Source organism: Myotis lucifugus, unplaced genomic scaffold (assembly GCF_000147115.1).
Source record: "Myotis lucifugus unplaced genomic scaffold, Myoluc2.0 scaffold_915, whole genome shotgun sequence".
NCBI lineage: Eukaryota > Metazoa > Chordata > Mammalia > Chiroptera > Vespertilionidae > Myotis > Myotis lucifugus.
In genome coordinates, this window is record NW_005871963.1 from 73,731 (window position 1) to 98,708 (window position 24,978).

The 24,978-nt window shown below is 55.3% G+C and overlaps 1 protein-coding gene across 1 annotated transcript in view; it reads left to right on the forward strand.

Moving 5' to 3' along the window:
- Positions 1 to 24,978, forward strand: part of LOC102439092 (myosin-9) — a 56,445-nt gene that overhangs the window by 25,789 nt on the left and 5,678 nt on the right. Inside the window, exons 10-33 of the mRNA XM_006106808.3 lie at positions 712 to 830; positions 2,483 to 2,635; positions 3,827 to 4,000; positions 5,339 to 5,512; positions 7,293 to 7,407; positions 9,374 to 9,567; positions 9,847 to 9,968; positions 10,697 to 10,766; positions 11,459 to 11,619; positions 12,410 to 12,518; positions 12,913 to 13,044; positions 13,481 to 13,687; positions 14,175 to 14,312; positions 15,664 to 15,787; positions 17,200 to 17,371; positions 18,146 to 18,358; positions 18,706 to 18,850; positions 20,412 to 20,618; positions 20,819 to 20,923; positions 21,136 to 21,288; positions 22,328 to 22,576; positions 23,869 to 24,081; positions 24,205 to 24,417; positions 24,745 to 24,906. Coding sequence (XP_006106870.1) covers positions 712 to 830; positions 2,483 to 2,635; positions 3,827 to 4,000; positions 5,339 to 5,512; positions 7,293 to 7,407; positions 9,374 to 9,567; positions 9,847 to 9,968; positions 10,697 to 10,766; positions 11,459 to 11,619; positions 12,410 to 12,518; positions 12,913 to 13,044; positions 13,481 to 13,687; positions 14,175 to 14,312; positions 15,664 to 15,787; positions 17,200 to 17,371; positions 18,146 to 18,358; positions 18,706 to 18,850; positions 20,412 to 20,618; positions 20,819 to 20,923; positions 21,136 to 21,288; positions 22,328 to 22,576; positions 23,869 to 24,081; positions 24,205 to 24,417; positions 24,745 to 24,906 — 3,824 coding nt within the window. The remainder of the gene's footprint in view (positions 1 to 711; positions 831 to 2,482; positions 2,636 to 3,826; positions 4,001 to 5,338; positions 5,513 to 7,292; positions 7,408 to 9,373; positions 9,568 to 9,846; positions 9,969 to 10,696; positions 10,767 to 11,458; positions 11,620 to 12,409; positions 12,519 to 12,912; positions 13,045 to 13,480; positions 13,688 to 14,174; positions 14,313 to 15,663; positions 15,788 to 17,199; positions 17,372 to 18,145; positions 18,359 to 18,705; positions 18,851 to 20,411; positions 20,619 to 20,818; positions 20,924 to 21,135; positions 21,289 to 22,327; positions 22,577 to 23,868; positions 24,082 to 24,204; positions 24,418 to 24,744; positions 24,907 to 24,978) is intronic.

Genomic DNA, 24,978 nt, shown 5'->3' on the forward strand with positions numbered 1-24,978 from the left:
TCCTTTTAATTTCTGTGTGTTACTGGCTGGCTATCACTCGCACTTTTTGTGAAACACCTTAGCACGACCCTTCTGCACGAAGGCAGCATCAGAGTGAGGTAGAAAGCCACGATCGTGTGGACCAGGGTTTCCCTTGTTTGTCCCTGAGACCAAACCAGTTGTCTCAGTAAGACAGCGATTTCGGCTGCTGCTGCAGCTTAATGCACACTTCACCATGCACGCATCAGGGCCCCGAACACTGTTGTCACCGCATCTGCCTCGGCCACAGCTATTCCTGTGGGTCACTGCACATGACCCCATTTAAGTTATCAGCCTTAATGTGCCCTGCTTAGGGGCTTTAGAAAAACGTTTAACATGTGGGTGCAGGGATTGAAAGATATTTCTGTGGGCCAGTGCTGTTCAGTCCCCTCTCATCGGGGCCTGGTGGGCTGCCTCCTCTCGGTCCTGTTTGTGGGTAAGACCTACTTGCACACTTGGCAGATGAGGCTGAGTGTGTGCAGAGGGACCAATGCTGGGCCCAGGTTAGGACGCGTTCCTCCCTGCCGTGCCCACCGGGTTGAAGGGGAAGGCTCCCGAGGCAGCTGTCCTGGTGGTGCTGGCTCAGTTACCACCACAGCTTTCTTCTCACTAGAGGCTGGGCAGAGGGACTTGTTCTCGAGTTTAATTAAAACTTTTTTTTCTCCTCCCTTCCTTCTCTTTGAAAAATACTAGCTGCCCAAAAAGTGTCCCACCTCTTGGGTATCAACGTGACTGATTTCACCAGAGGAATCCTCACCCCTCGCATCAAGGTGGGACGGGATTACGTCCAGAAGGCGCAGACTAAGGAACAGGTATGCGTGCCTGCTGGCAGCGGGCTTGGGCCGCCGCCTCAGCGAGGGTCCTGGCAGGGACCAGTTTGAGGGCGGCTCTGGGCCATCCTTCAGTTAGGCACTGTCACATGGGTTCCCTCATTCAGTCCTCACATCAGCTCTGAGAACAAGGTCATGTTTACTCCATTAGGAACACAAGCCCTAGCCAGTTTGGCTCAGTGGATAGAGCACCGGCCTGCAGACTGAAAGGTCCCAGGTTCAGTTCCGGTCAAGGGCACATGTCCGGGTTGCAGGGGCTCGATCCCTAGTAGGGGGTGTGCAGGAGGCAGCCGATCAATGATTCTTATCACTGGTGTCTCTATCTCTCTCTCCCTCTCCCTTCCTCTCTGAAATCAATAAAAATATATATATTTTAAAAAAGAACACGGGAAAGCTAACCTGAGAAGTTCATAACATGCCCCAGGCCACTTGCCTAGAAGGGCCATCCTTAATCGAGTCTCAGGCTGCGATGTGCCTCTGCATCAAGCCAATGCTTAGACTGATTGGTCAGCGAGGACACAGGCCTGTCCGTTCTGGTCTAAAGCAAGAACTTGATGTTTCTGGTGCCAGGGTGGCGGCGGCCTCCACCATCCCTGAGGTCCGTGCCAAGCGGCTGTCTCTCCACCACCTGCTGTCTTGCTGCCTGTGGTGAGAGATGGGCAGGCCTTTCCTCTGCTGCGCCTCACGGCTGTGCCCGCCTCCCCGGGACCTGAGGTCCTTCCCAGCCAGGACCACTTCTCCCCTCTGTTGGCGGTTTCTAGTTTCTGTAGTGGCGATAGGCGTTTTTAAGGTGTTACTCTCATCTCCCAGAAATATTTTGAAGTTCAAGTTGATTTGTCCTTTTCCCAGAGTGCCGTGCTCCGGTCCTCACGCTGGTGGCCAACAGCCTGCGGGTGATTCTGTGCAGAGAGAGCCAAGGACATTGTTTTCGAAAGGCGGCCTGCATAATCATTACCAACTGTTCATTTCCCTAGCAGTTAGAACCTTTGTTTTTTCATTACGAAAATGCTATACAAACACTTAAGATTGGGGAATTACAGAAAAGTCTAGAGAAGGAAAAAAAATTGCCCTAGTTCCTCCCCAACGACAGTCATTGGGCAGCTTGTTATTTCCTGCAAGGCCTTTCCTTCTTTTTATTTCAAACTTAGTTGTCTCCCTGGCTTTTTATTATGGAACTTTTCGAACATTTGCAGGTAAAGTAGGAAGGACAGTGTAATGAGCCCCTGTGCCCATCACACAGGCAGCTTCAAGGGTGACTAACTCATGGCCAGTCTTGGCTCACGGTTACCCTTATCTGCGCCTCCACTCCCCACCCCCCACATTACTTGGAACAAATCTCAGACGGCTTGTCATTTCTTGTAGGTACTTCAGTACGTCCCCATTTATTTTAAAAAGGTCTTTGCAGATGTCTTTCTAAGTTACTGTGTCCGAATTGTTGGATAGTCAGGTTGTTTCAACTCTTCGTCGTTGTGAATAACGTTGTGGTGAACATGTTTGTGTGCACGAAGCTTTTCTCCCTTTTTAGGGCTGTTTCCCTGGGAGAGGGCCCTGCAGGTGAAATTACTGGGGCAAAGGGTTCAGGTTTAAAGGCTCCTGGTATCTGACGCGCTGTCCCCTGGTGTTCCCCCCCCCAGGCTGACTTTGCCATCGAGGCCTTGGCCAAGGCCTCCTACGAGCGCATGTTCCGCTGGCTGGTGCTGCGCATCAACAAGGCCCTGGACAAGACCAAGCGGCAGGGCGCCTCGTTCATCGGGATCCTGGACATCGCCGGCTTCGAGATCTTCGATGTGAGCTTCTTCCTGCTGCCCCCATGTCCTCCTTGCCGCCTCCTTGGCCTCTGGCTCCTTCTCCTTGTCTGAATCCTCTTCCCGCTAGTTCCACAGCAACCCAAATTGGCCATCTCCTTCCTAGCATTGGGCATATTGTAAGCTGAAACAGGCATGCCCTTTGCCAACCGGAAATGCTGGAGAGCCCTCACTGGCTCGATCTCTGGCCCTGGTCAGGGCCTGGGAGGGAGGCAACCAGGTTCGATTCTGGTCAAGGGCATGAATCTCGGTTGCAGGCTCGATCTCTGGCTCTGGTCAGTGCCTGGGCCATATCCTCGGGTGTAGATTAACAACAACAAAAGAAATGCTGGAGAGAATGGGACTTTTAGCTGGCGTCCTGGGGGCCTTCATGTGGTGTAGATTAACAACAACAAAAGAAATGCTGGAGAGAATGGGACTTTTAGCTGGCGTCCTGGGGGCCTTCATGGGCAGGTCTTCCTGTGAATTTATTCTTCTAGCAAATATTTATTGAACTTTGGGACAAGACATTGCCCCTGCCCACAAGGACTTTGAGACCCTGTAGGAAAAAGCTGATAGTTTTGGTAAATCAGAGGTTCTTAACCCGGGGGCCCATGGTAGATTCCAGAGGAACCAGGCCCTTGGGTGGGGTAAACATTACCTCTGTTTTTCACCAGCCTCTCATTGAAATGACACATTTTTTCCATTGTGAATTGAGCAAACTGCACCAACCACAGCTGCACTGGGAGTAGGTTTTCCTATGTTGCGGTTGTGACAGAGATGTTGTAATATTGTGTATGTTCATTTCTACTTCAAAACTTTAAGAGTTACCAAGCCCTTGTGCTTGTTGATAAAGAAGCATAATGTATTACTATGTCTCAGAATTTTGATAATTATACATAACTTCTTTCTTTCATAATTCATCTATTTTATGCGTTTTAAAATATTATTCTTAGAAGGGCTTGACTAGGCTGCTAGAGAGGTCCTCGGGCCTCAGGAAATGAAGAACCTCTGCTGCTGGTGGATAAGGGAAGGCCCCTAATCACTTACGCTCCACAGGGGCAGCATTGAGGTGTCCCAGCAGGTCCTTCCTGAATCCCTGTTCCACTCCTTCCCAAGGGGCGGTGGGCATGGCCCATGGTGGGTGTGGCCCCATGGTGGGCAGCCCCCTGACATTGCTCTCCCTCCTTGCAGCTGAACTCCTTCGAGCAGCTCTGCATCAACTACACCAACGAGAAGCTGCAGCAGCTGTTCAACCACACCATGTTCATCCTGGAGCAGGAGGAGTACCAGCGCGAGGGCATCGAGTGGAACTTCATCGACTTCGGGCTCGACCTGCAGCCCTGCATCGACCTCATCGAGAAGCCAGTAAGAGCCATCCCTGCTCAGATCTCAGACCCGGCCTGGCCTCGCTCGTTCCCTCTGGGGACCCTGTTCTTACCTCCCACCCATGCTGGTTGTGGGTGTCTAGTCCTACCGTCTGAGCAACCTGGAGGCATAAGCTCTGGGCTTAGATCTGGTGCCTGGCAGCCTGGGGCAGCTGCCGGCCAGGTGTGGATGGGGCTGGTGCCTGGGTTTCCTGTCTTCAGCCCCAGAAGACCACCCAGGATCTACTCGAGGGGTGAGCCCAACAAGCCTTTCTTTGTCCTGAAGAAACAGGCAGGCTTTTATGTGGCAGGATCCTAGCCCCAGATGCTTTCGCTGCGTGGGGTTGTGTGGACCCAGGTTGCCGAACGCTGCTTCTGGCACACGCGGAGGCTCGATCTGTCCTCTCAGGACTGACCCGGCACCGGACTCCTGTCCCGCAGCACTGACTGCCGGTGGATGCGGGAGCTAGAAAGCCCTTCCCCTTTGCCGTCGGTTTCCACGGAGAGCTCCACCCGGTGCGGTGTGGGTTAGGTCTCAGGGCTGTGCTCTTTTGGAGCCCGAGCCGTTTCTGTGTGCGGATTATGTCTTGATGAGGGTTCAATGCACTGAACTCACGTTCTCCCCGAATCCTGGGCTGCTCCAGAACGTGTGCACCAGACTGACACTGAAGTGTTAAGTGGTCCGAAGGCCTGGGAAGGAGTTTGTGCATTTTTAGAGTGTTACTCAAAGGTGGGGTTTGAATCTCTCCATAATCCTGGCATGGAACAGTTTACTTGTTTTGTGATGAGTTTGTGGTATTCAGTGGATTTTTCCAGTGAACAAGAACGCATCTGGCTTTGCGTCTTGTCAGCAGTCTCCACGGTGCACTCTGTACGGGCAGCTCAGGGGCTCTGCTGCACTTTCTCTTCCTAAAAGTCACGTCTCACCACGTGGTTGTGCAGACAGAGCGTGTGGGGTGATATCGCAGGGTGCCTCCAGGGGCTGGGGCGCCAGTTGAGGGCAGCCCCTGGGCACATGGATCGGGGTCTGCACAGTCCAGGAAGCCCACCAGGTGACTTCAGAGCACTGGCGTGGAGAATCCCTGTGATGGGTCATTGGATTGAGGTGTGTCGGCCACAGCCTAGACCTCAGAAGTTTCTCTTTAAATTAGAATCCCCACATGGAGTGCTTTCAGTAATGCTCCTTTTTTTTTTCCTATGGGGGAAGTGTGCCCACCTTCTGGTGAGATTCTGGGGTTCTGAAAACTCCCAGAAACCCAGGCTTTGGTCTCTTGTGAGGGCAGGGGTGGGGTGGGGCTCCCACGTCCCGCTTACCTGGGCGATGCTGTGCTTCCTCCAGGCAGGCCCCCCTGGCATCCTGGCCCTGCTGGATGAGGAGTGCTGGTTCCCCAAGGCCACCGACAAGAGCTTTGTGGAGAAGGTGGTGCAGGAGCAGGGCACTCACCCCAAGTTCCAGAAGCCCAAGCAGCTGAAGGACAAAGCTGATTTCTGCATCATCCACTATGCCGGCAAGGTGAGTGGGGCGTGCACAGGAAGTGCGGCTGGACCTTCTCAGGAGGATGGGAGGGACTCCAAGACCATGAGCCAGGCAGCCCCAGGGCCGGCACGGGGCATAGCATTCTCGTCCAGTGACGCGTCCGATAATGTGCTGGTGGCAGTAGTCAGCATTCACACAGCTGTCCCATCTTGCAAAGCCCCGTCACATGCTGCACTTCATCAGAAGCTCCCGCCATCCTGTAAGGCACTCAGGGATAATGCTGTGTGTGTTGTTCTTAGGCACATTTTCTAGTGCGGATATGGCACGGGCTAAAGGCACGGGCTCTGGAGTTTGAGTTAGAGCTCTGCTGCTGTGTGGCTTTTGGCTCCTCATCCTCTCTGAGCCTTGATTGTCTCATCTGGAAAATGGGGGCGACTCCCACCTTACAGGGTCACATTTGTGAGCCTGTGAAGCCCAGCACTGGGCACACGTCAGTGCTCTAGGCAGGGCCTCTCAGCGTCCGCACTGCCAGTAGTTATTGTCGGGGACTGTCTTGTGCCTTGTAGGATGTTTAGCAGCATCCCCGGCTTCTTCCCACTAGAGGTCAGTAGCACCCTCCCTACAGCAGAAATGTCTCCAGACCTTGCCAAACAGTCATTATGGGGAGGTGCGGGTGTGGTTGAGTGGTGAAAGCTTTGTTACTGCAGCGTGACCCGGTGAGGAGAGCCGGGGGCTTTCACAGCACTGCTCCTGAGCCACACGCGTCCACGCCCGCTGCTCCGGCACGTGGCCCCACTGCCCGGCCCTCTGACTTCGCTCCTCACGTTCCTAGGCTCCTGAAGCAACTCTTGACTAAAGTACCCATTAAAAAAAGACAAAAACACTGTTTCTGCAGTTACTAAGGTGATGCCCCGGAGCCTGCACCTCTACTTCTGCCTGTTAGAAATGCACGTGCAGTGACCACATGGGAGGCTTTTGTTGCAGCGTTGTTTATAATGCAAAAACCAGGGCACACCCGAACCCCATTGCGGGGGTCTGAACAATGATGAAACTGGCCGTGCGCATCCACCCCGGGCACCTGGGCTGTGCCGCAGCAGCTAAGAGGACCAGCAGGCTGGCTGTGCACAGGTGGCCAGGACACTGGCCTGGGGTTTGTCATCTCCCGGGACGTAACTCTGCTCCTAGAAAAAAAGGAGCCACGTCACCATGTCGTCGATAGTAGTGCACGTGGACCACCAGCCAGAGCACAGCAGTCAGCCCTGGGCTGTGGTGTGGGCTGGACAGAGGGGGCCAGGGCGGCCTGCTGCTCTGCTTTTACTGTTCTAGGGTCTTGCAATGAAGATACAACATGTTACTTGTATTTTTAAGAACATATTTCAGAAAAGATAAGAATACATGCTCATTAGAGAAAACTTGGACATCCTGAAAAGACAGAAAGCAAAAATGTCCTATTACTAAAAAGTAATATTAAACATTTTGGTATATGCTTTTCTAGGATATTTCTTTATTGTCATATTACCTAAAAATGAAATAATAAAACCCCCCCCAGAATATTCTATTGTGTACCTGCAGCATAGTGTTCTTAGTCTGGTTGGCTGGGTAGTTGCGTTTTAAATTGTTTGCTGTCTGTGTAACACCTCAGGAAACATCTTTCTTGCTGGTCCCTTGCCCTTGTCACTCATCATTTCCTTCTTAGGGATAGAAACACCGGGTCAAGGGGTGTTCATGTGTTTTAACTTTTCCACACATGCCCTCCGAGAGGCTGTGGTGTCACGTCCCCAGAGCAGCCTGTGACTCAAGACTCTGGCTCTTGCAGGTGGATTACAAAGCCGACGAGTGGCTGATGAAGAACATGGACCCCCTGAACGACAACATCGCCACGCTCCTGCACCAGTCCTCGGACAAGTTCGTCTCGGAGCTGTGGAAGGATGGTATGCCCTTTGCCCCCGCCCCGTCTCCCTGTGGCTGCAGCTGGGCTCTCCCCACCTTTGCAGTGGCTGAGCCACAAAACAAGGGGTGCGTCTCCACCTGACAGAGTCTGAGGGGGGGATTGTATCTCCCATGTCGGTGTCTCTTTGAGCCGAAGGGCTGAGGCTGCCCTTGAGCGCCCTTGAATGTGCTGCATAGCCACTTCCTCTCAGGGCTTTGCTGTCTGCAGGCAAGCCACAGTGCTTTCCACGTGTGGGAAGTCACAGGTGGCCCAAAGCCCGGCCACGCAGGTTCCTGTCCGCGCCTCCCTGCGCTGCCGCCTCTCCTGGGTAGGCTGGTGGCTTGGAGCTGTGCTTTCTCACGGTCCTGTCGGTCTCTCCTCCCTCTGCCTGGGTTTTGCTTTAACCTCTCCGTTGCAGAGATGCAGAACACTCAGAGAGCCTATTTCTATCAACGCTTTCCCATTCTCCACCTAGAACCAGGTGACTGGCCACCCGAGTGGCGGCCCTTGTGTGTGGTGCATCCAGGGCTGTGGCAAATGCTTCTGCTACGTCGTCCTGCCTGTTGGCTCTCCTGCCTGACTGTCCCGCCCTGGTCTGCCCGGCCTTGTGGGAAGGCTCCTCCCATCGCAGGCCCCTGGGAGAGAACCAGCCAAATCAGGAGACCTCACGTTACAGATCTTAAAGGACAAAACGTTGTTTAAAAACCCATATGCTCTTCAGAGCTCCACTTGGCTGGCGTTTGAAGGTGGTGTCTTACTGCTTGAACAGCTGCAGGGGTCTCAGCATGAGGTGTACGTGTGAAGCTGCCTGTGCATGTGCCTCTGAAATAAAATGGCATCTGTGTGTTCCTTCACCAAAAACTCCGCCTCCAGGGGGCAGCACAGGCCCACAGGAAGCCAGTTATTATGATGCATATTTGATCTTCCTCTGGGCAAGCTGAGTGGCCCTGGGTGTAGAAGGTCAAAAATGCCTCCCATTTTAATTGGTTCATCAGGTCCATCCTCACTCCTGGCTTCTGTCTTGAGTTTCTGTCCTCCTTGCTGTCTTCAAATAAATAATCGAGATCTGGCCATAAAGGAATAGGGAACAGACTGTCACAGAATTCTTAACCTTTGCATCTTATAGTGGAAGGCTTCCGGTTTAACATTGGCTCTTGCTTAAAACCTGACCTCAGGTCGCTGGCTGCTTTGGGTTCGTTTGCTGCTTTGTTTATGCCGTGGAGGAAGCAGTTCATTTCATCGCTTCTGTGCATGAGTCACGGTGGCAAGGGCAACTCCTCAGAGGGTTGGTGCAGATGATGAAGACCCTTGAGCTCGGAGACAGAGCAAGTCGCAGAGTGTGAGGAATCTTGAGTGGAACGGGCACAGTTGGCTGTGGTTCTGTGGAGGACTCCACTTCTGACGCCACCACGCAGCTCTAGGTCCCGGGTTTAGAGAGCGCTGCCTGGGCGGTCCCAGATGGCGAACCATGAGTGCTGAGTGCTGTAGACGATGGCACAGAGCTCTGGTGCCCCACCTCCTCCTAGGCCCGTGCTCAGGTGAAGGGCAATGGAATTCAGGGTACTGATACTTTTTTCCAACTATGACCATAGGACTACAGGGTCCTGTAAGACAAGTTTTCACACCACCCAGAGCCAGGGAGGGAGAGCTAGGCTCACTGTTCCAAACACATGGCGAGCTTTATTGTGTCTCTGGGAAGAGCTGCTCCAGTGGGCTGAGGATAGGTGATGTGGACAGAGCTTTGGCTGCTGCCCAGGAGAGACCAATCTCGGCGGCTTTCAGCCCTTCCCCCTTTCCTGCTTCCTGCTCATGAGGTCAAGTGTGCTCCTCATTGGGGATGAGTGTGGACTAAGCAGAAAGGCTCCTGCTGTTCTGTAGTCTCACGTCTTTTTCTGTCCAGATGTCTGTCTCTTTGCTGCCCTGCGGGGACCGCTGGGTACTCACGTGCTTTTGTGTGGTCTCTGTAGTGGACCGCATCATCGGCCTGGACCAAGTGGCCGGCATGTCAGAGACGGCGCTGCCCGGGGCCTTCAAGACACGGAAGGGCATGTTCCGCACCGTGGGGCAGCTCTACAAGGAGCAGCTGGCCAAGCTGATGGCCACGCTGAGGAACACCAACCCCAACTTCGTCCGCTGCATCATCCCCAACCACGAGAAGAAGGTGCGGGCGTCCCGCCCTGGTCTGTCTCTCCAGCAGCAGTGGTTCCTCCCTCACAGCACTCGGGGCTCCCAGGGGGTGGGCTGCACTTGAAGTTGCATTGCCACCTGGTGGTGCCGTCTTGTAGTCTCTCCAGGACTTGCATCCTGTAACTTAGCATCAAAGCCCGTGGACTGCTGGGACTCCTGAGGCTTTGGCCCTGTTGAGTCAGAGGGGACCCCCCACCCTTCTCCGTGAGTTCCTAGGCACAGCAGCAAGACCACACGCATGTGTTTTCTCTAGTCTGGCAAACTGGATCCCCATTTGGTGCTGGACCAGCTGCGCTGCAACGGGGTTCTCGAGGGCATTCGGATCTGCCGCCAGGGCTTCCCCAACCGCGTGGTCTTCCAGGAGTTCCGGCAGAGGTGAGTGGGGCCTGCAGGCCTCCCGGCAGGGTCTTCCAGCAAGGAAGCCTCTTCCTCGGCCACCGAGCGCCGAGGTCTGGCCAGCTCCTCACACGCTCCTTCTCTGCTCCACTCTCTACATAAAAAAGGATCTCCCTGCTTTTCTTATGAAAGTAATCTTGTTGGCTTTCACGCCTAACCACTGCGGGGCCTGGCACTGTTTGCTCCAGTTAGAGGCGCTGTGCAATTTACAGAGATCAGCCAGACTTGGGCATTAAAGGAACATTAGGACACGGAAGTCATAGAACACTGCAGCTTCTCGTCATGTGTGCGGAGAGGCGCGTTAATGGCACTGTCCTATTTGCCTAGTGACTGTGTTTAGTGACAGTTGCTATCACGACCAGCCCTCTATTTCTTGGACCATCCTGTGTATTGGCAGTGCCCAGCAGCATCTCAGGAAGAGATGAGTGGCCTTCTGGGGTTATAGACGTGGAGACCGGGCAATTAGCAACCAGTAAGCCCAACCAAAAGCTCACCTTTGAGTGAGTTAAATAGTCCACCGTGAGTTTTCATTCCTGTGCCATCAGCCCAAGGAAGGGCAGGGTGACGTTCTCCAGATGTCTTCTTTCCTTGAAACGTGGAAGGAACTCTATGTCTGCCGCACTGTTGGGGTGGCCCTCTCTCACGGATATTCCAGGCCACATGCATTGAACGGGGATGAATGACCCGGCTTCTCTTCTCTTCCTTAGATACGAAATCCTGACGCCCAATTCCATCCCTAAGGGCTTCATGGATGGGAAGCAGGCGTGTGTGCTCATGGTGAGTTGAGCTCCTTCTGCTTGGAAGGACCTTTGGCTGGTGCGCGCCCACATGGCCAGTGCCCGTCTGACTGGGGGGTGCCCTATGGGTCAGGTGACACCCATACTCCATTGGCCATCCGATGCTCCAGGTCCCGTTCTGCATTCCCTTCTCTAATTCCCACAGCTCTACTGTGAGGAAGGTATTATTATTTGCTCTGTCATTAGCTCTCTTTTTTTTTTTTTGATTAAAGCATCCCCATTCTATAGCTTAGGAGACGTGAGCTCATAGAGGGTAAGGCCGAGGATCACCTCCTATTAAACCTGGGCCTGGCCTGTTCTGGAGTGTGTTCTTCTCCGTGACCACGATGCTGGTGCCTGGTTGGAGGGTGGCAGCCTGGGCTTTTGAAGAGCATGACTGTAGTACGCAGAGGCGGGGGAGGACGAAGAGAGGACTTCACATTCCCTTTAATGCTGAGGTTCTGTGTTTTCCTCAAGTCTGACTTGCAACCCTGCCCATGCTGGAACCCACATGCCTCTCTTCCTAGCATCCCCTGAGCCCCAGGATAAGCAGAGAAGCAGAAGCTCCAGGACTGGCCCTATCTTACCCCTCCCTCTCCACACACATACTCCCCACCCGAGGCAGGATCTCAGCATTCACTGATTGAGGGCTCTGGGTGGCACGCAGTACATGGCCTGCTCTCCCCTGTCTAGATCAAAGCCTTGGAGCTGGACAGCAACCTGTACCGCATCGGCCAGAGCAAGGTCTTCTTCCGGGCCGGCGTCCTGGCCCACCTAGAGGAGGAGAGGGATCTGAAGATCACTGACGTCATCATCGGGTTCCAGGCCTGCTGCCGGGGCTACCTGGCCAGAAAGTGAGTTCCAGAGACACCCAGGAGGTGGGAGGTCATAGCCCGCCCAGTCCTAGAGGCTGCCCTGCACTCGGCCCTTCGAACCCTCCTGGTGCAGAGGGCACCTTAGGAAGCTGTGGCCTGGGAGCCCTAATGCCAGTCAGGTGTCTGCCTAAGGGAGGCCCAGGTGGCTCTCCCTGATCCCCTGCTTCCTGGATTTCCGCCTGATGTTGAAAGTGACCAGGTTGACAGGTGGTGAGTGTGCTTGGATTTCCCTGCCGGGAAGGCTCCCGCTTACTGGTATTTCTTGCTGTGTCCCTCGTGTGGGGATGACACCGGAGCCTGGCTGTCCCCAGAGCACTCCGAGTTCCCAGGGGAGGAGGCTGCCCTTGGGGCTCACCTGCTGCAGGACATTGGTCTCCTGAGCCCAGGGCCATAGGTTGCAGCCTAAGCTCCGAGCGCTGGGAGCCAGAGCCTTCGCTTTTCCAGAAGCCCCGCTAGTGGCTGTCCTGAGGGTGGGAAGCTGAAGTCAGTAGATGGACTGAATGACCAGCGATCACGCTTTGCTTGGATCTGCAGTTAGTGCACAAGCTCTTCCACCTCGTGAAGGAGGGTGGGCCTGTGGCCCAGGTCCTTGCCACCCTCTGCAAGGTCACCCATCGGACTCAACCCCAAGGCCAGCCTCTTTCTCTTTCTGTCCTGAGGTGCCAGGCAGGGTCAACCCTCCGGCGAAGCTTCTGGGAGCAAGGTCAGGACTGACAGGTTAGAGGTCTGTCCCCTGCCCTGAGGTGCTGACTGTGCCCCTCGCCCACAGGGCCTTTGCCAAGCGGCAGCAGCAGCTGACAGCCATGAAGGTCCTGCAGAGGAACTGCGCCGCCTACCTCAAGCTGCGGAACTGGCAGTGGTGGCGGCTCTTCACTAAGGTGGGTCCTGGACGGGCCTCCCGTCGGGGCTCATGCCCTGAGACGCTTTGCCTTTGCATCCCCCATGCCTGGCAGCATGACTCCAGGGTGGCCCTGCCCATGGGGTCCGGGGCATGTGAGCTGTGCTTGTCCGGTGTGGATGGCCATGGCCTGCTGACAGGCTGGCCTGGAGTGGCTCACACAGCAGCTTCCACGATGGAAAGCCCACCTGCCATGGCCACACGTGTCTTGGGCACTGCCCTCCCACCAAATTTATTTCCAGAAAGATTGCCCCCGTGTGTACCCAAGCGTGCCTGGTTACCCTCACATTTCCGCGGGTGAGGGGAAAGCCTCATGGCTGTTGTCCGGACAGCCGTCTTCAGCTGAGCATGTCTGTCTCCATCTCCTCTCCTAGGTCAAGCCGCTGCTGCAGGTCAGCCGCCAGGAGGAGGAGATGATGGCCAAGGAGGAGGAGCTGGTGAAGGTCCGAGAGAAGCAGCTGGCTGCGGAGAACAGGCTCACGGAGATGGAGACCCTGCAGTCCCAGGTGAGTGTCTGTGGACCCGCCCAGACAGTGCAGCTGGTCCCAGTGCTGCCACCTGCTGGCCCTCTGCAGCGGAGGCACGTTCAAGGAGATGTTTCACTAGGAAACGGTCTATCTCTCTGTAGACTTCATTCAGGGTTATGTGATGTAGGGGGGCTGCCCAATGGGATGGAAAGCTCATGAGTGTTGGGTTTGAGGCCCAGCTCCAGCACTTAACCTCTGAGCCTGTTTCCTAGGGATCTTGGTGGGCAGCTCCTGTCATAGCGGTAAAGGATGGAGTACATGATAGTTAGAAAGTGGCTGGGAACTTAGCACTTCCAAGGTGGAAACTGCTTTTGTCAGCACGGTCCTCCCTCTGGAAGCCTGAGCTAGGGAACGTCTGCCCTGGAGCGGCCTGAGCAGGCTGAAGGAACTTGCATTTTGCACATGTTGTCTGCAGCTCATGGCAGAGAAGTTACAGCTGCAGGAGCAGCTGCAGGCTGAAACGGAGCTGTGTGCCGAAGCCGAGGAGCTCCGAGCCCGCCTGACGGCCAAGAAGCAGGAGCTGGAGGAGATTTGCCATGACCTGGAGGCCAGGGTGGAGGAGGAGGAGGAGCGCTGCCAGCACCTGCAGGCGGAGAAGAAGAAAATGCAGCAAAACATCCAGGTAACCCAGCTCCGCCCCCTCTGGACACCAGGCACTGGGAGGAGGGGACAGGGTGCCGTGAGAAGCAGTGACGTGGGAACTGGAGCGAACACGGAAATGGAAGTGCCATGGTGGGCCGATCCTCCCCTTTTGTCTACTTGGGACAGTCTTTGAGGGGCTTTCTCTTTGGGGCAGTTTCTCAAACGTGTGTCTCAGCTCTCCATGTGCCGCCCAACTGAGCACAAAGTCAGTTTTATTTCCTAGCCCAGTCCTGCGCTGGCCGCTCTGAGGAGCAGAGGGCGATGTGCTCTGCTCTCTGGCACGTCCTCACGGCGGGGAGCTTGCTAAGGGAAGCACCTCAGAACAAGCGACCCCATGACTGGACCAGGCTTCTTGTCTGCATGCCCCTGTCTTAACTGTGTGACCCCACGTGTGGGTGGGCCATGTCTCAGCCACCCCACGGGGCTTGTGTGGCCTACCCTCCTCACGTTCCTCGGCTTTGTGACAGGAGCTGGAGGAGCAGCTGGAGGAGGAGGAGAGCGCCCGCCAGAAGCTGCAGCTGGAGAAGGTGACCACCGAGGCCAAGCTGAAGAAGCTGGAGGAAGACCAGATCATCCTGGAAGACCAGAACTGCAAGCTGGCCAAGGTGAGGCTTCGTGTGCGGGACGCGGGCTGCGGAGGGCGGGCCAGGCCCAGGCCACAGCCTCCCCTCCCCTCTGCTGTCTGCAGCACTGCGGCATCTGCTCAGGAGCATTCTATCTGTGCCCCCTCGTGGGTGTCCCTGGCCCCCGGGTGCCAGGGTCATATTTGAAGGGATGCTTCCCAAGGGACAGGTTTGATATTTCTTCTCAGAAAAGCTCCTCATAAGCTCCTGACTTGGTAGAGCCGAACCATCGGCGTGGCATTGCACGTTAGTCTCCGGTGCGGTCTGGGCCCCTCGGTGGCTTGGCATTGAGGTGTGAGTGCTTCTCCTTAGCCTTCTCCAGGTGGGGACTTTCTTTTGAGAATCAAGTTGGGTCCCTGTCCGCTGATGAGCAGGTTGAAGCTGGAGAGGGAGCTAGAGGAGAAGGAGCGGCATGGTCAGAATGCCGTCCTCGATCCCGAGGGCTGGGGGCAGTCAGAGTGGCAGGATGCCTGCCCGCAGCTCTGACGCAGGGGCCAGGTGCTCGTGCTGAGTGACGGCCTGTATCTATTACGGTGGCTGTGCTGTTGTGGGGAGACCCTACGGAGATCAGGACTCCAGGGGTGGCCACACCATGGAGACCATGAGGGGAGCAGCCTAGGACACTTTGGGACATAAGGAGGTGGGAGGTCATAGCCCACCCAGTGGACAAGCACGAGGCCTGGAGAAGGTGATGCCTGAATTCCCTCACCCTGCCACCCGGAAACCTTGCTTACCTGGGCCCAAAGGGATAATCCAAGAAGGGCTTGGGTACCCACGTTTGTCGATCAAGGAAGCTTATCCGGCACTTTAAAGGGAGGTGGTGACCTTACAAAGTGACCCCTTTGATCCAGGGAGTCCTAATGAGTCGAATGTTTAAGTCCTTGTCCTTCCATTCAGTCCTAAACTTCTGGACGAGGCATACTTTGAAGAGACCTAGTGTTTGTGCTCAGCCAACACTAAGCTCTGACCACACTCACACACTGCGCACCCTCACACACTGCACACCCTCACACACACTGCACCTCCTCACACACTGTGCACCCTCACACACTGCACACCCTCACACACACTGCACCTCCTCACACACTGCACACACCCTCACATACTGCGCACCCTCACACACTGCACACCCTCACACACTGCACACCCTCACACACTGCACCTCCTCACACACTGCACACTCCCACACACACTGCGCACCCTCACACACTGTGTACCCTCACACACACTGCACACCCTCACACACTGCACACCCTCACACACTGCACTCCCTCACACACACTGCGCACCCTCACACTGCACCTCCTCACACACTATAACCCCAACCCCACAGGAGAAGAAGCTGTTGGAAGACAGAATAGCCGAGTTCACCACCAACCTCACGGAAGAGGAGGAGAAATCGAAGAGCCTTGCCAAGCTCAAGAACAAACACGAGGCCATGATCACCGACCTGGAGGGTAAGAGGGTGATGGGCAGGAACCCGAGGCATCCACCACCCAGGGCCAGATTGGTGTCACTGCTGAGAGCGGAAGCGCCCGGCTGGTGTCATGCCCACTCTACATGGGTGAGGCACAAGGTCCGCAGCTACTGCCCTCAAGACCTAGGGTCCAGCATCTGGTCCCGATGGGACTCTGGGCCAGCAGGCACCGGTGCTGTGTGGTTGGGAGGGAGCTACCCCTAAGTGAGGAGCGTTCAAGGTAAGGCCCTGGCATTTATATCATGCACCATGGCTTTCACCAGCTTTGGAGACTTCCCAAGAGGCTCTAGGCCTCCCCCTCCACCCTTACCCAGCCTGCCACTTCCTGGCTGTGTCATCTTGTGCCTCTCACTTCATCTCCATGAGCTTTAGTTTTACTCACCTCCAAGGGGACACAGTGAAAGGCATTTGTGAGAACTAAAGGGTCTAATGCTGTGGACACGCTCTGTGTACTATCAAATGCTAGACCCATATCGCAAGGTGCTTGCTTGTCTTGGGACAGAGTGACAGATCATGTCCTTGTCTCCCTGTGCCCTGGGGATCTATGGTGAGGAGAATGGGGTGGACCTGCAGAACTGTGGCTGTCTGTGGGCCACTTGCTCCTCCCCCTTGAGAGGAGTGGACTCGGGTGATAGGGGAAATCATGGAACTCTGAGCTTGTGCCAGGAACCACTGTGCCCTCTGCAGAGACACAGAGCAGGCCAGTGTGTCCAGGGCAGCAGGTGGGGTTGGACAGACACAGGACCTGGCAGCTCATGGTGATGTTCTTTCCTTCATCCTAGAGTTGGTATGAGTGTCTGTATTGTGACCCTTTAACTCTCATGTGTATTTTTTAAAAAAAAAATATTTTATTGATTTCTTACAGAGAGGAAGGGAGAGGGATAGAGAGTTAGAAACATCGATGAGAGAGAAACATCGATCAGCTGCCTCCTGCACCCTCCCTACTGGGTATGTGTCTGCAACCAAGGTACATGCCCTTGACCGGAATCGAACCCGGGACCCTTGAGTTCGCAGGCTGATGCTCTATCCATTGAGCCAAACCGGTTAGGGCCCTCATGTGTATTTTATAATATGCAGTGTTTATGTAAGAATTAAAAATAGCCCAGCCGGCGTGGCTCAGTGGTAGAGCGTTGACCTATGAACCAGGGGGTCACGGTTCGATTCCCGATCAGGGCACATGCCTAGGTTGCCAGCTTGATCCCCAGTGTGAGGCATGCAGGAGGCAGCCGATCAATGATTCTCTCTCATCATTGATGTTTCTATCCCTCTTCCCCTCTCCCTTCCTCTCTGAAATCAGTAAAAATATATTTTTAAAAAAGAATTAAAAACAAAGACAGCAAGGTTTATGGCCACTAAGGGCTTTGTCGGCTTCTCCCCGTTCTTCCTTCTCAGAGCGCCTCCGAAGAGAGGAGAAGCAGCGTCAGGAGCTGGAGAAGACCCGCCGGAAGCTGGAGGGAGACTCCACGGACCTCAGCGACCAGATCGCCGAGCTCCAGGCTCAGATCGCTGAGCTCAAGATGCAGCTGGCCAAGAAAGAGGAGGAGGTCCAGGCTGCCCTGGCCAGGTGAGCCAGAGCGTCAGCCACCAGGGGGCCAGAGCCAGCACTTCCTGCGGCCGCCTGCTGTGGGCCTTGGTGCCTCAGTGAGCTGTGAGCACTTGCTCTGCTGTTGTCGTGGAAACCAGTTCACAGCAAAACATTTCCTGTCATTTGTTTGTAATCCTCAAAAGTTTGGAAATGTTGGGGAGCCAGGTGGGCAAGTCCAACTCAAGGAGAGGGACTTCCCTAGAATAGACTATTTCTTAAAGCAGTTTTAGGCTCACGACAAAATTGAACCAGCAGTATAGAGAATTTTGATACTCTCCACCACCACCCCCACAAAACACACACACACACACACACACAGTCTTCTCCCACAATCAGCATCCTACACCAGAGTGGTATACATTTGTTACAGTCGATGAACCTACATTGATACATCATTATCACCTAAAATCTGTGGCACATTTGTATTTTTATTCTTTTGCAGTCTTCATGGACTGTAGCGATTTATTTCTTTTTTATTTATTTAATATTTGAACTTCGCTTTATGTTGTAAGCACTAGAATTCAGTTTGGAAAATGAAATGATTTCTCTGAGGTTTTCCCGTCCTCAAAGTGGCATTGCCCTTAACTCTTTGGCATGGTGTGCCTCAGATATTGTTTTTGCTGAGTGAGGCTCCTAAGGGCCAGGACGCAGACCACCACAAGTGGCTTTGGCTGCTTTTCTCTAAAACCTTATCTGCAAACTCTGCTCCTTAAAGGTGAAATGGCCTCATCTTGGTGTTGGTTTCTTTGGCAGAGTGGAGGAAGAAGCCACCCAGAAGAACATGGCCCTGAAGAAGATTCGTGAGCTGGAATCTCAGATCTCTGAACTGCAGGAAGACCTGGAGTCTGAGCGTGCTTCTCGGAATAAAGCTGAGAAGCAGAAGCGGGACCTTGGGGAAGAGCTGGAGGCTCTAAAGACAGAGTTGGAGGACACCCTGGATTCTACGGCTGCCCAGCAGGAGCTCAGGTGTGCCATGGGGCAGACTGGCCAAGCCACAGACGGGAAAGGAGGCCGAGGCCTGGAAGGGGTGGTTCCCAGGCCTGTGAATACACACAGAGTGGGTGTGAATACACAGAGAGCATGGAAACTGTAGGTTCCTCAGTATCTTCTCTACCAAAGCCCTATTCAAGAACCTGGCTTGAAGTGTGGGTGAGACAGGCTAGGCTTTAAGGCTGAAGGGTACGGAAGCCTGTGCAGTGCCTACGCCTGTAGAGGATGGACAGCTGGGGCGGGAGGCCCAGTGCACTGGCTGGCCCCACGGGCAGCCCCGCTCCAGGCTCCCTGGCCTCCATTCTGAGGGCATTTCTCTCCAGGTCCAAACGTGAGCAGGAAGTGAATATCCTGAAGAAGACCCTCGAGGAAGAGGCCAAGACCCACGAGGCCCAGATCCAGGAGATGAGGCAGAAGCACTCACAGGCCGTGGAGGAGCTGGCCGAGCAGCTGGAGCAGACTAAGCGGGTGCGTGGGCTTCCCCAGGGACTGGCTCCGTGACTGCAGCTGGGGGGTCTGGCACCTTTCAGGGGCGGGTCCTCCTGGAGACTGGCTGCCTCTCCGGGCCAGTCCTGTAGGACAGAGCAGCTCCCCAGCTAGACTGCCGGGTCAGGGGTCAGAGTTCAGCTCCGGCCCTCAGCGGCTGTGTGACTTCGGCAGATAGTTACCCCTATGCCTCAGTTTCCCCCTCTGTAAAGGAGGTAATGATAGGTCTGTCTTATACGTTTATGTGACAGTTGGAGTTAATGACATGTGAAGCATTTAGATGGCATTGAAGCACTTAGGGGCTTGGTACATTGTTCAAATACAGTTATTATTTTGTTCAACAATCTGCCAGACGAGAAAGCTTCCAGGAATTGGAACAACCCTGAACCTGAGTTCCACAGGGCCCGAGGGTCCCTTTTCTGAAGTCTGGGTCCCCTTTGAACACCTCCCACCTGGAGTCTTCTGGGGAAAACCCTGGGGATGTTAATCCAGCTGGTTTCTCTGCCAGGAGCTGATGGCCTGGCAGTTCCTTAACAGGACAAGTGCTGCCTCCTGTGGCTCCCAGCTCCCAGCCACTCTCAGTGGCAGCTCATGCGGTCAGAGCTCTTCTGTGTGGCAACCTATGAAGTGTTTCCTATAAAATACTTTAGAGCCCTGGGCAGTGTGGCTCCATGATTAGAGCATCGGCCCATGCGCCAAAGGGTCGTGGGTTCCATTCCCCGTCAAGGGCATGCAAGTTTGATCCTCAGCCCTGCCTGTGCCCCATCCAGGAGACAATCAATTGATGTGTCTCTCCCACATTGATGTTTCTCTCTCTCATCCTCCCTCTCTCTCTCTAAAAAAAAAATCAATGGAAAAAATATGCTTGGGTGAGCATTAACAACAACAAAAATTTAGAAACAAGTCTGTCCATCTGTCTCCCTTCAACTTCCACTGAGTTCTGCAGATTGAAACCTTTCTTTGACCTTTAGCTGTTTTACCCAGCATTCCTTTGCATTCACGGTTTACCCTTGAACTTGCCCAGGACCCTGTGGCCAGCATGGTGCAGACTAGAATGGGATTGTCATGTTTGTTCTATAAACTCCACTTTAATTTTTGGAAGAACATTACATCATTACTTTGAACATCAAATTTGAAAGAGGTTTTAGTGAATGTCTAACTGTGAACAGTTATAATCTCCTTCATTCTGTAATATCAACACTAACACCATCATATCAGCAGTGACAACGTCTTACACGTTAACATTCCCTCTACCCATGAGGGAGGCTGGGCAGGGGTTGGTTTAGAGGTGGAGAAGCTGAGGCCTCAGAGACAGGACACATGCTGGTGTCACGCACGGGTGTCACGCACCGGCTGAGTGATGAGTACTGATCAGGTGTGAGCCTTCTGAGTCCGGGGCGCTGGCAAGCAGGCCACCTCCCAAACTTACCCAACATCATTTTTTCGGCAGAGGCAGCGGTTCTCCTAATGGTACTAGAAAGACCAGCCTCGTGACAGGGCGTTGATGATGCCCCTCTCACACCTTTGCTTCCTTTCCTACCAGGTGAAAGCCAACCTTGAGAAGGCCAAGCAGACCCTGGAGAATGAGCGAGGAGAGCTGGCCAACGAGGTGAAGGCCCTGCTGCAGGGCAAAGGGGACTCAGAGCACAAGCGGAAGAAAGTGGAGGCCCAGCTGCAGGAGCTGCAGGTGAAGTTCAACGACGGAGAGCGCGTGCGCACGGAGCTGGCCGACAAGGTCACCAAGCTGCAGGTGAGGATTCCGCCGGGACCCGGGCCTGGGCAGTTGTCCCTTTGGCAGCTCCTCGGCCGGGGCCCAGTTCTCCAGGCTCCTGCTCTTTTTCTTGCTTCAAACTGGCTCCTTGGCGAGGCTTCTGGTTCAGCTTAGCCTGAAAGCACGGAGCTGGGGCAGGCCTGGTCAGCCTCATGCCTTTGTCTCCACCGTCCCTGCAGGTTGAACTGGACAATGTGACAGGCCTCCTCACCCAGTCTGACAGCAAGTCCAGCAAGCTCACCAAGGACTTCTCCACCCTGGAGTCCCAGCTGCAGGACACACAGGTGAGGGTGGCAGCAGGTTGCTGCAGCTGGGCCTTTCCTGGGAGGATGCAGTGCCTACATGTCATCACCTCTGGGTCCTTCTGGCTCCCCAGCAGGGTTTCCTGGCTGTGCACTGAGTCAGAGGGACCAGCTGCCCCCCAGCCAGGGGTGTGGGGGCTGCGAGGCTCTGACGCTGTCCCTCCTGACCCTGCACCCCTCTTGTCCTCGTGTAGGAGCTACTGCAGGAGGAGAACCGGCAGAAGCTGAGCCTGAGCACCAAGCTGAAGCAGGTGGAAGACGAGAAGAACTCCCTGAAGGAGCAGCTGGAGGAGGAGGAGGAGGCCAAACGGAACCTGGAGAAGCAGATGACCACCCTCCAGGCCCAGGTTCGGTGCTAGCTCTGCTGCAGGAGGCCCAGGCTGGGGAGGCACGGCCCTGTCTGCTGGTCCACCCAGGCTGCCAGTGCTGGGTGCCCTTCCTCAGGGAGCTCCTGCCCTCTCCAGCCCAGGGCTCTTAGCCCAGGGTCCCCAGGTAGAATTCAGGGACCCGTGAACTTGGAGGGAGGAGGCTGAACACCTTTATCCTCTCCAGTCTCTAGCCGACATCTAGCATTTTCGTCCTTATGCCAGGGGATAGCCAGCCATGGCGGTCACAGTGCCTGTGGCCTTGCTTACTAGAACCCAGTCCCCATGGCCAGGCCACGGCGGGGCTTTGGGGACGTCACTGTGCTCCTGGCGCTTCAGGAGTCTGCTGTGTGATGTGCTAATGAAGAAGCACTTGGGGCACAACCAGGTTTTTAAATACCTGAGCACCACCACATTCCTGTACTGGCGTTCTTGATAGTCCATACATTCTATGTGTATCAGGACATTATGACGAGGAGTTCGTAGTCTGCTCTAGACTGTCAGAGGACCCACACCCAAACCTGATCAAGAGCCCTGTTCTAGATCCTGTCTTGGGACTTAAATGTGCCCGGTCGGGAGGCCTGCCCTGAGCTCAGCATGGGTGCACAGTCCGCTCCACGGTCTGGGGGGAGGAGTGGCCAGCACGTGTGCGTGATGGCAGCTCTGTGTCCAGGTGCAAGGAGGAGGCTGCAGGATGGTGTCTGGGTCCTCCTGGCTCCCGCACACCAATTCCCCAGAGGGCACTGGCCCTGCTGCCTGGGGCAGGTGACGAAGATGCTCGCCTCTGGGTGAGCCCCTGTAAGGGGTAGGTCACAGTGGAGAGGTCCTGCAGAGCTGGCCTGTGCTCCACTCTATGTCCATGGCAGACACTCTGCAGAAACTGCTTCTCTTGCCGGTGGAAGAGGGAGGGCTCCATAACTGGTGGCTTCCTGGCCTCCATTCATGAGGTAGCAGGCCAGTCCCAGCCGTCTCGGGCACAGGTGCCATCTTGAGTGTCTCCTTACTCCTTGCTCCTGCCCAGGTGACCGACATGAGGAAGAAGATGGATGATGGTGTGGGGTGCCTGGAGACTGCCGAGGAAGCCAAGAGGAAGCTGCAGAAGGACCTGGAGGGGCTGAGCCAGCGCTACGAGGAGAAGGTGGCCGCCTACGACAAGCTGGAGAAGACCAAGACGCGGCTGCAGCAGGAGCTGGACGACCTGCTCGTGGACCTGGACCACCAGCGGCAGAGCGTCTCCAACCTGGAGAAGAAGCAGAAGAAGTTTGACCAGGTGTGTGCCATCCGCGTGCTCCTCATTTCCTTTCTTCTGCAAACGCTAGGGCTTCAGGCCTCGGCCGCGGACACCGAGGGAGCCCTGGGATCCCGTCACCAGCAGCAGGCGCTCAGAGGTGTGGGCTTCCCACTTGTTGAGGGGCCTGGCGAGAAAGGGCTCAGCCCTAGCCGGCTTGGCTCAGTGGCTAGAGCGGTGGCCTGCAGACTGAAAGGTCATGATTCCAGTCAAGGCCATGTACCTCAGGTGCAGGCTAAGTCTCGGCCCACTGTAGGGGCGTGTGCGGGAGGCAACCAGTTGATGTGTCTCTCTCACATTGATGTTTCTCTTTCCATGTCTCGCCCCCTCCCTTCCACTCTTTCTAAAAATCAATGGAAAAAATATCCTCGGGTGAGAATTAACAACAACAAAAAAAGGAAAGTGCTCGGAGCAGGGCATCTTCATTTGACAGGCTTAGGAGTGACTTTCCCGCTTTCTGGTTTCTTATGTTTTTCACATTTTCTATAATGAACCAATTTTTTAATGCATGTGTTCATGCCTCTTCCTCATTCTAAAGGACCCGAGGCAGCATATAGCGGGCCGACAGTGGGCTGGGATAGAAAATGGGAGAAATCAGGGCTCAGCTCCCCGACCTCGTGCTGCTGTGGCGGAGGGCGCATTGCGCTCAGCCAGGCCGCTTCGTCTGGCGTCTCTGGCTGCTTTCCTGCTATCAGCACAGAGACAGGCAGTGGCTACATACACACAGCCTGCAAAGTCTAATGCGCTTACTCGCTGGTCCTTTAAGAAATAGGTCCATGGAGTAAATGAGGGACGGGGCAAAGGGAATGGGAAGGTGGGAAAATAAGGCTCAGCAAGGGTAGGCCCACGTGAAGAATGGGCACCGGGGGGATTTAACCTCACGTCCTTGGGCGAGGCCACAGCAGCGAGTCACACCCTTCAGGTCGTTCAGGAGAACAAAGCCTTCCCAGGCCTGAGTGGCCATGTTTCCTGTGGTTCTTATGGAGGGAGCTGTGGGACAGAACCATTAGTAAGTGACAAAACGAGAGACCTAAATCCTGGTGGCAGAGGCGATCTCTGTCCTCATCGGTTACACACAGGACAGTGCCTGTCACCTTGGGAGGCAGCTGGGTTGCCCAGGCAGCAGCTTGTGCTTGTTCTTCCTGGTGCCCCTCCCCTTAGAGCCAGCGCTGGACCTTCCTCCACAGTCTGCACGTGCTACCTGCCTGGGGTGCGCAGGTTCTGAGCTCTAAGAGCCCGTTGCTCGAGTCTCATGGCGCCCATATCTTTCCCAGCTCCTGGCAGAGGAGAAGACCATCTCTGCCAAGTATGCGGAGGAGCGTGACAGGGCAGAGGCGGAGGCCCGAGAGAAGGAGACCAAGGCGCTGTCACTGGCCCGGGCCCTGGAGGAGGCCATGGAGCAGAAGGCAGAGCTGGAGCGGCTCAACAAGCAGTTCCGCACGGAGATGGAGGACCTCATGAGCTCCAAGGACGACGTGGGCAAGAGTGTGAGTACCGGGAGGGGCCGAGTGGGATGCGTGGGGCAGCACAGAGGATTAGTGGGGGATCGGACACTGAGCCTTGGGGACCTCTTGTCCCTCTGCTACTGACTTGGGTTCCCTCGGTGGCAGGTCCACGAGCTGGAGAAGTCTAAGCGGGCCCTGGAGCAGCAGGTGGAGGAGATGAAGACCCAGCTGGAGGAGCTGGAGGATGAGCTTCAGGCCACCGAGGATGCCAAGCTGCGGCTGGAGGTGAACCTGCAGGCCATGAAGGCCCAGTTCGAGCGGGACCTGCAGGGCCGGGACGAGCAGAGCGAGGAGAAGAAGAAGCAGCTGGTCAGACAGGTGCGTATGGCCCTCCTCCTCCAGGGTCAGGGCGCTCTCGGCCTCTGGGCAGAGGTGGGCATGGAGTCCCCGGCCCTGCCAGGTTTCCACAGGCGTCCTCTCTCCTTCCTCTACCTGGATGGTGGAAGGCTCCCTGGCCATGTCTTCCAGTCCTCTGTCCTGGGGAAGTGGGGGAATCAGTGACCATATCAGGATTTTTTCTGTCAGTAATTCTCTGGCTCCTGAGCCCCATGGATCCACAGAACTAGGCCAAACCCATCGGGGCTCAGAGCTGGCGTCGGGTCTGTGTGTGGATCTGGCCTCCTGAGCTGTCAGCATCTCCCCCAGGTGCGGGAGATGGAGGCAGAGCTGGAAGACGAGAGGAAGCAGCGCTCACTGGCAGTGGCCGCTCGGAAGAAGCTGGAGCTGGACCTGAAGGACCTAGAGGCCCACATCGACTCGGCCAACAAGAACCGCGACGAAGCCATCAAACAGCTGCGGAAGCTGCAGGTGAGGTCAGACCCGACCACAGCAGATCTGGCCGCACACGGTGTTGCTGGGATCAGTGTGGGGCTGGGAGTC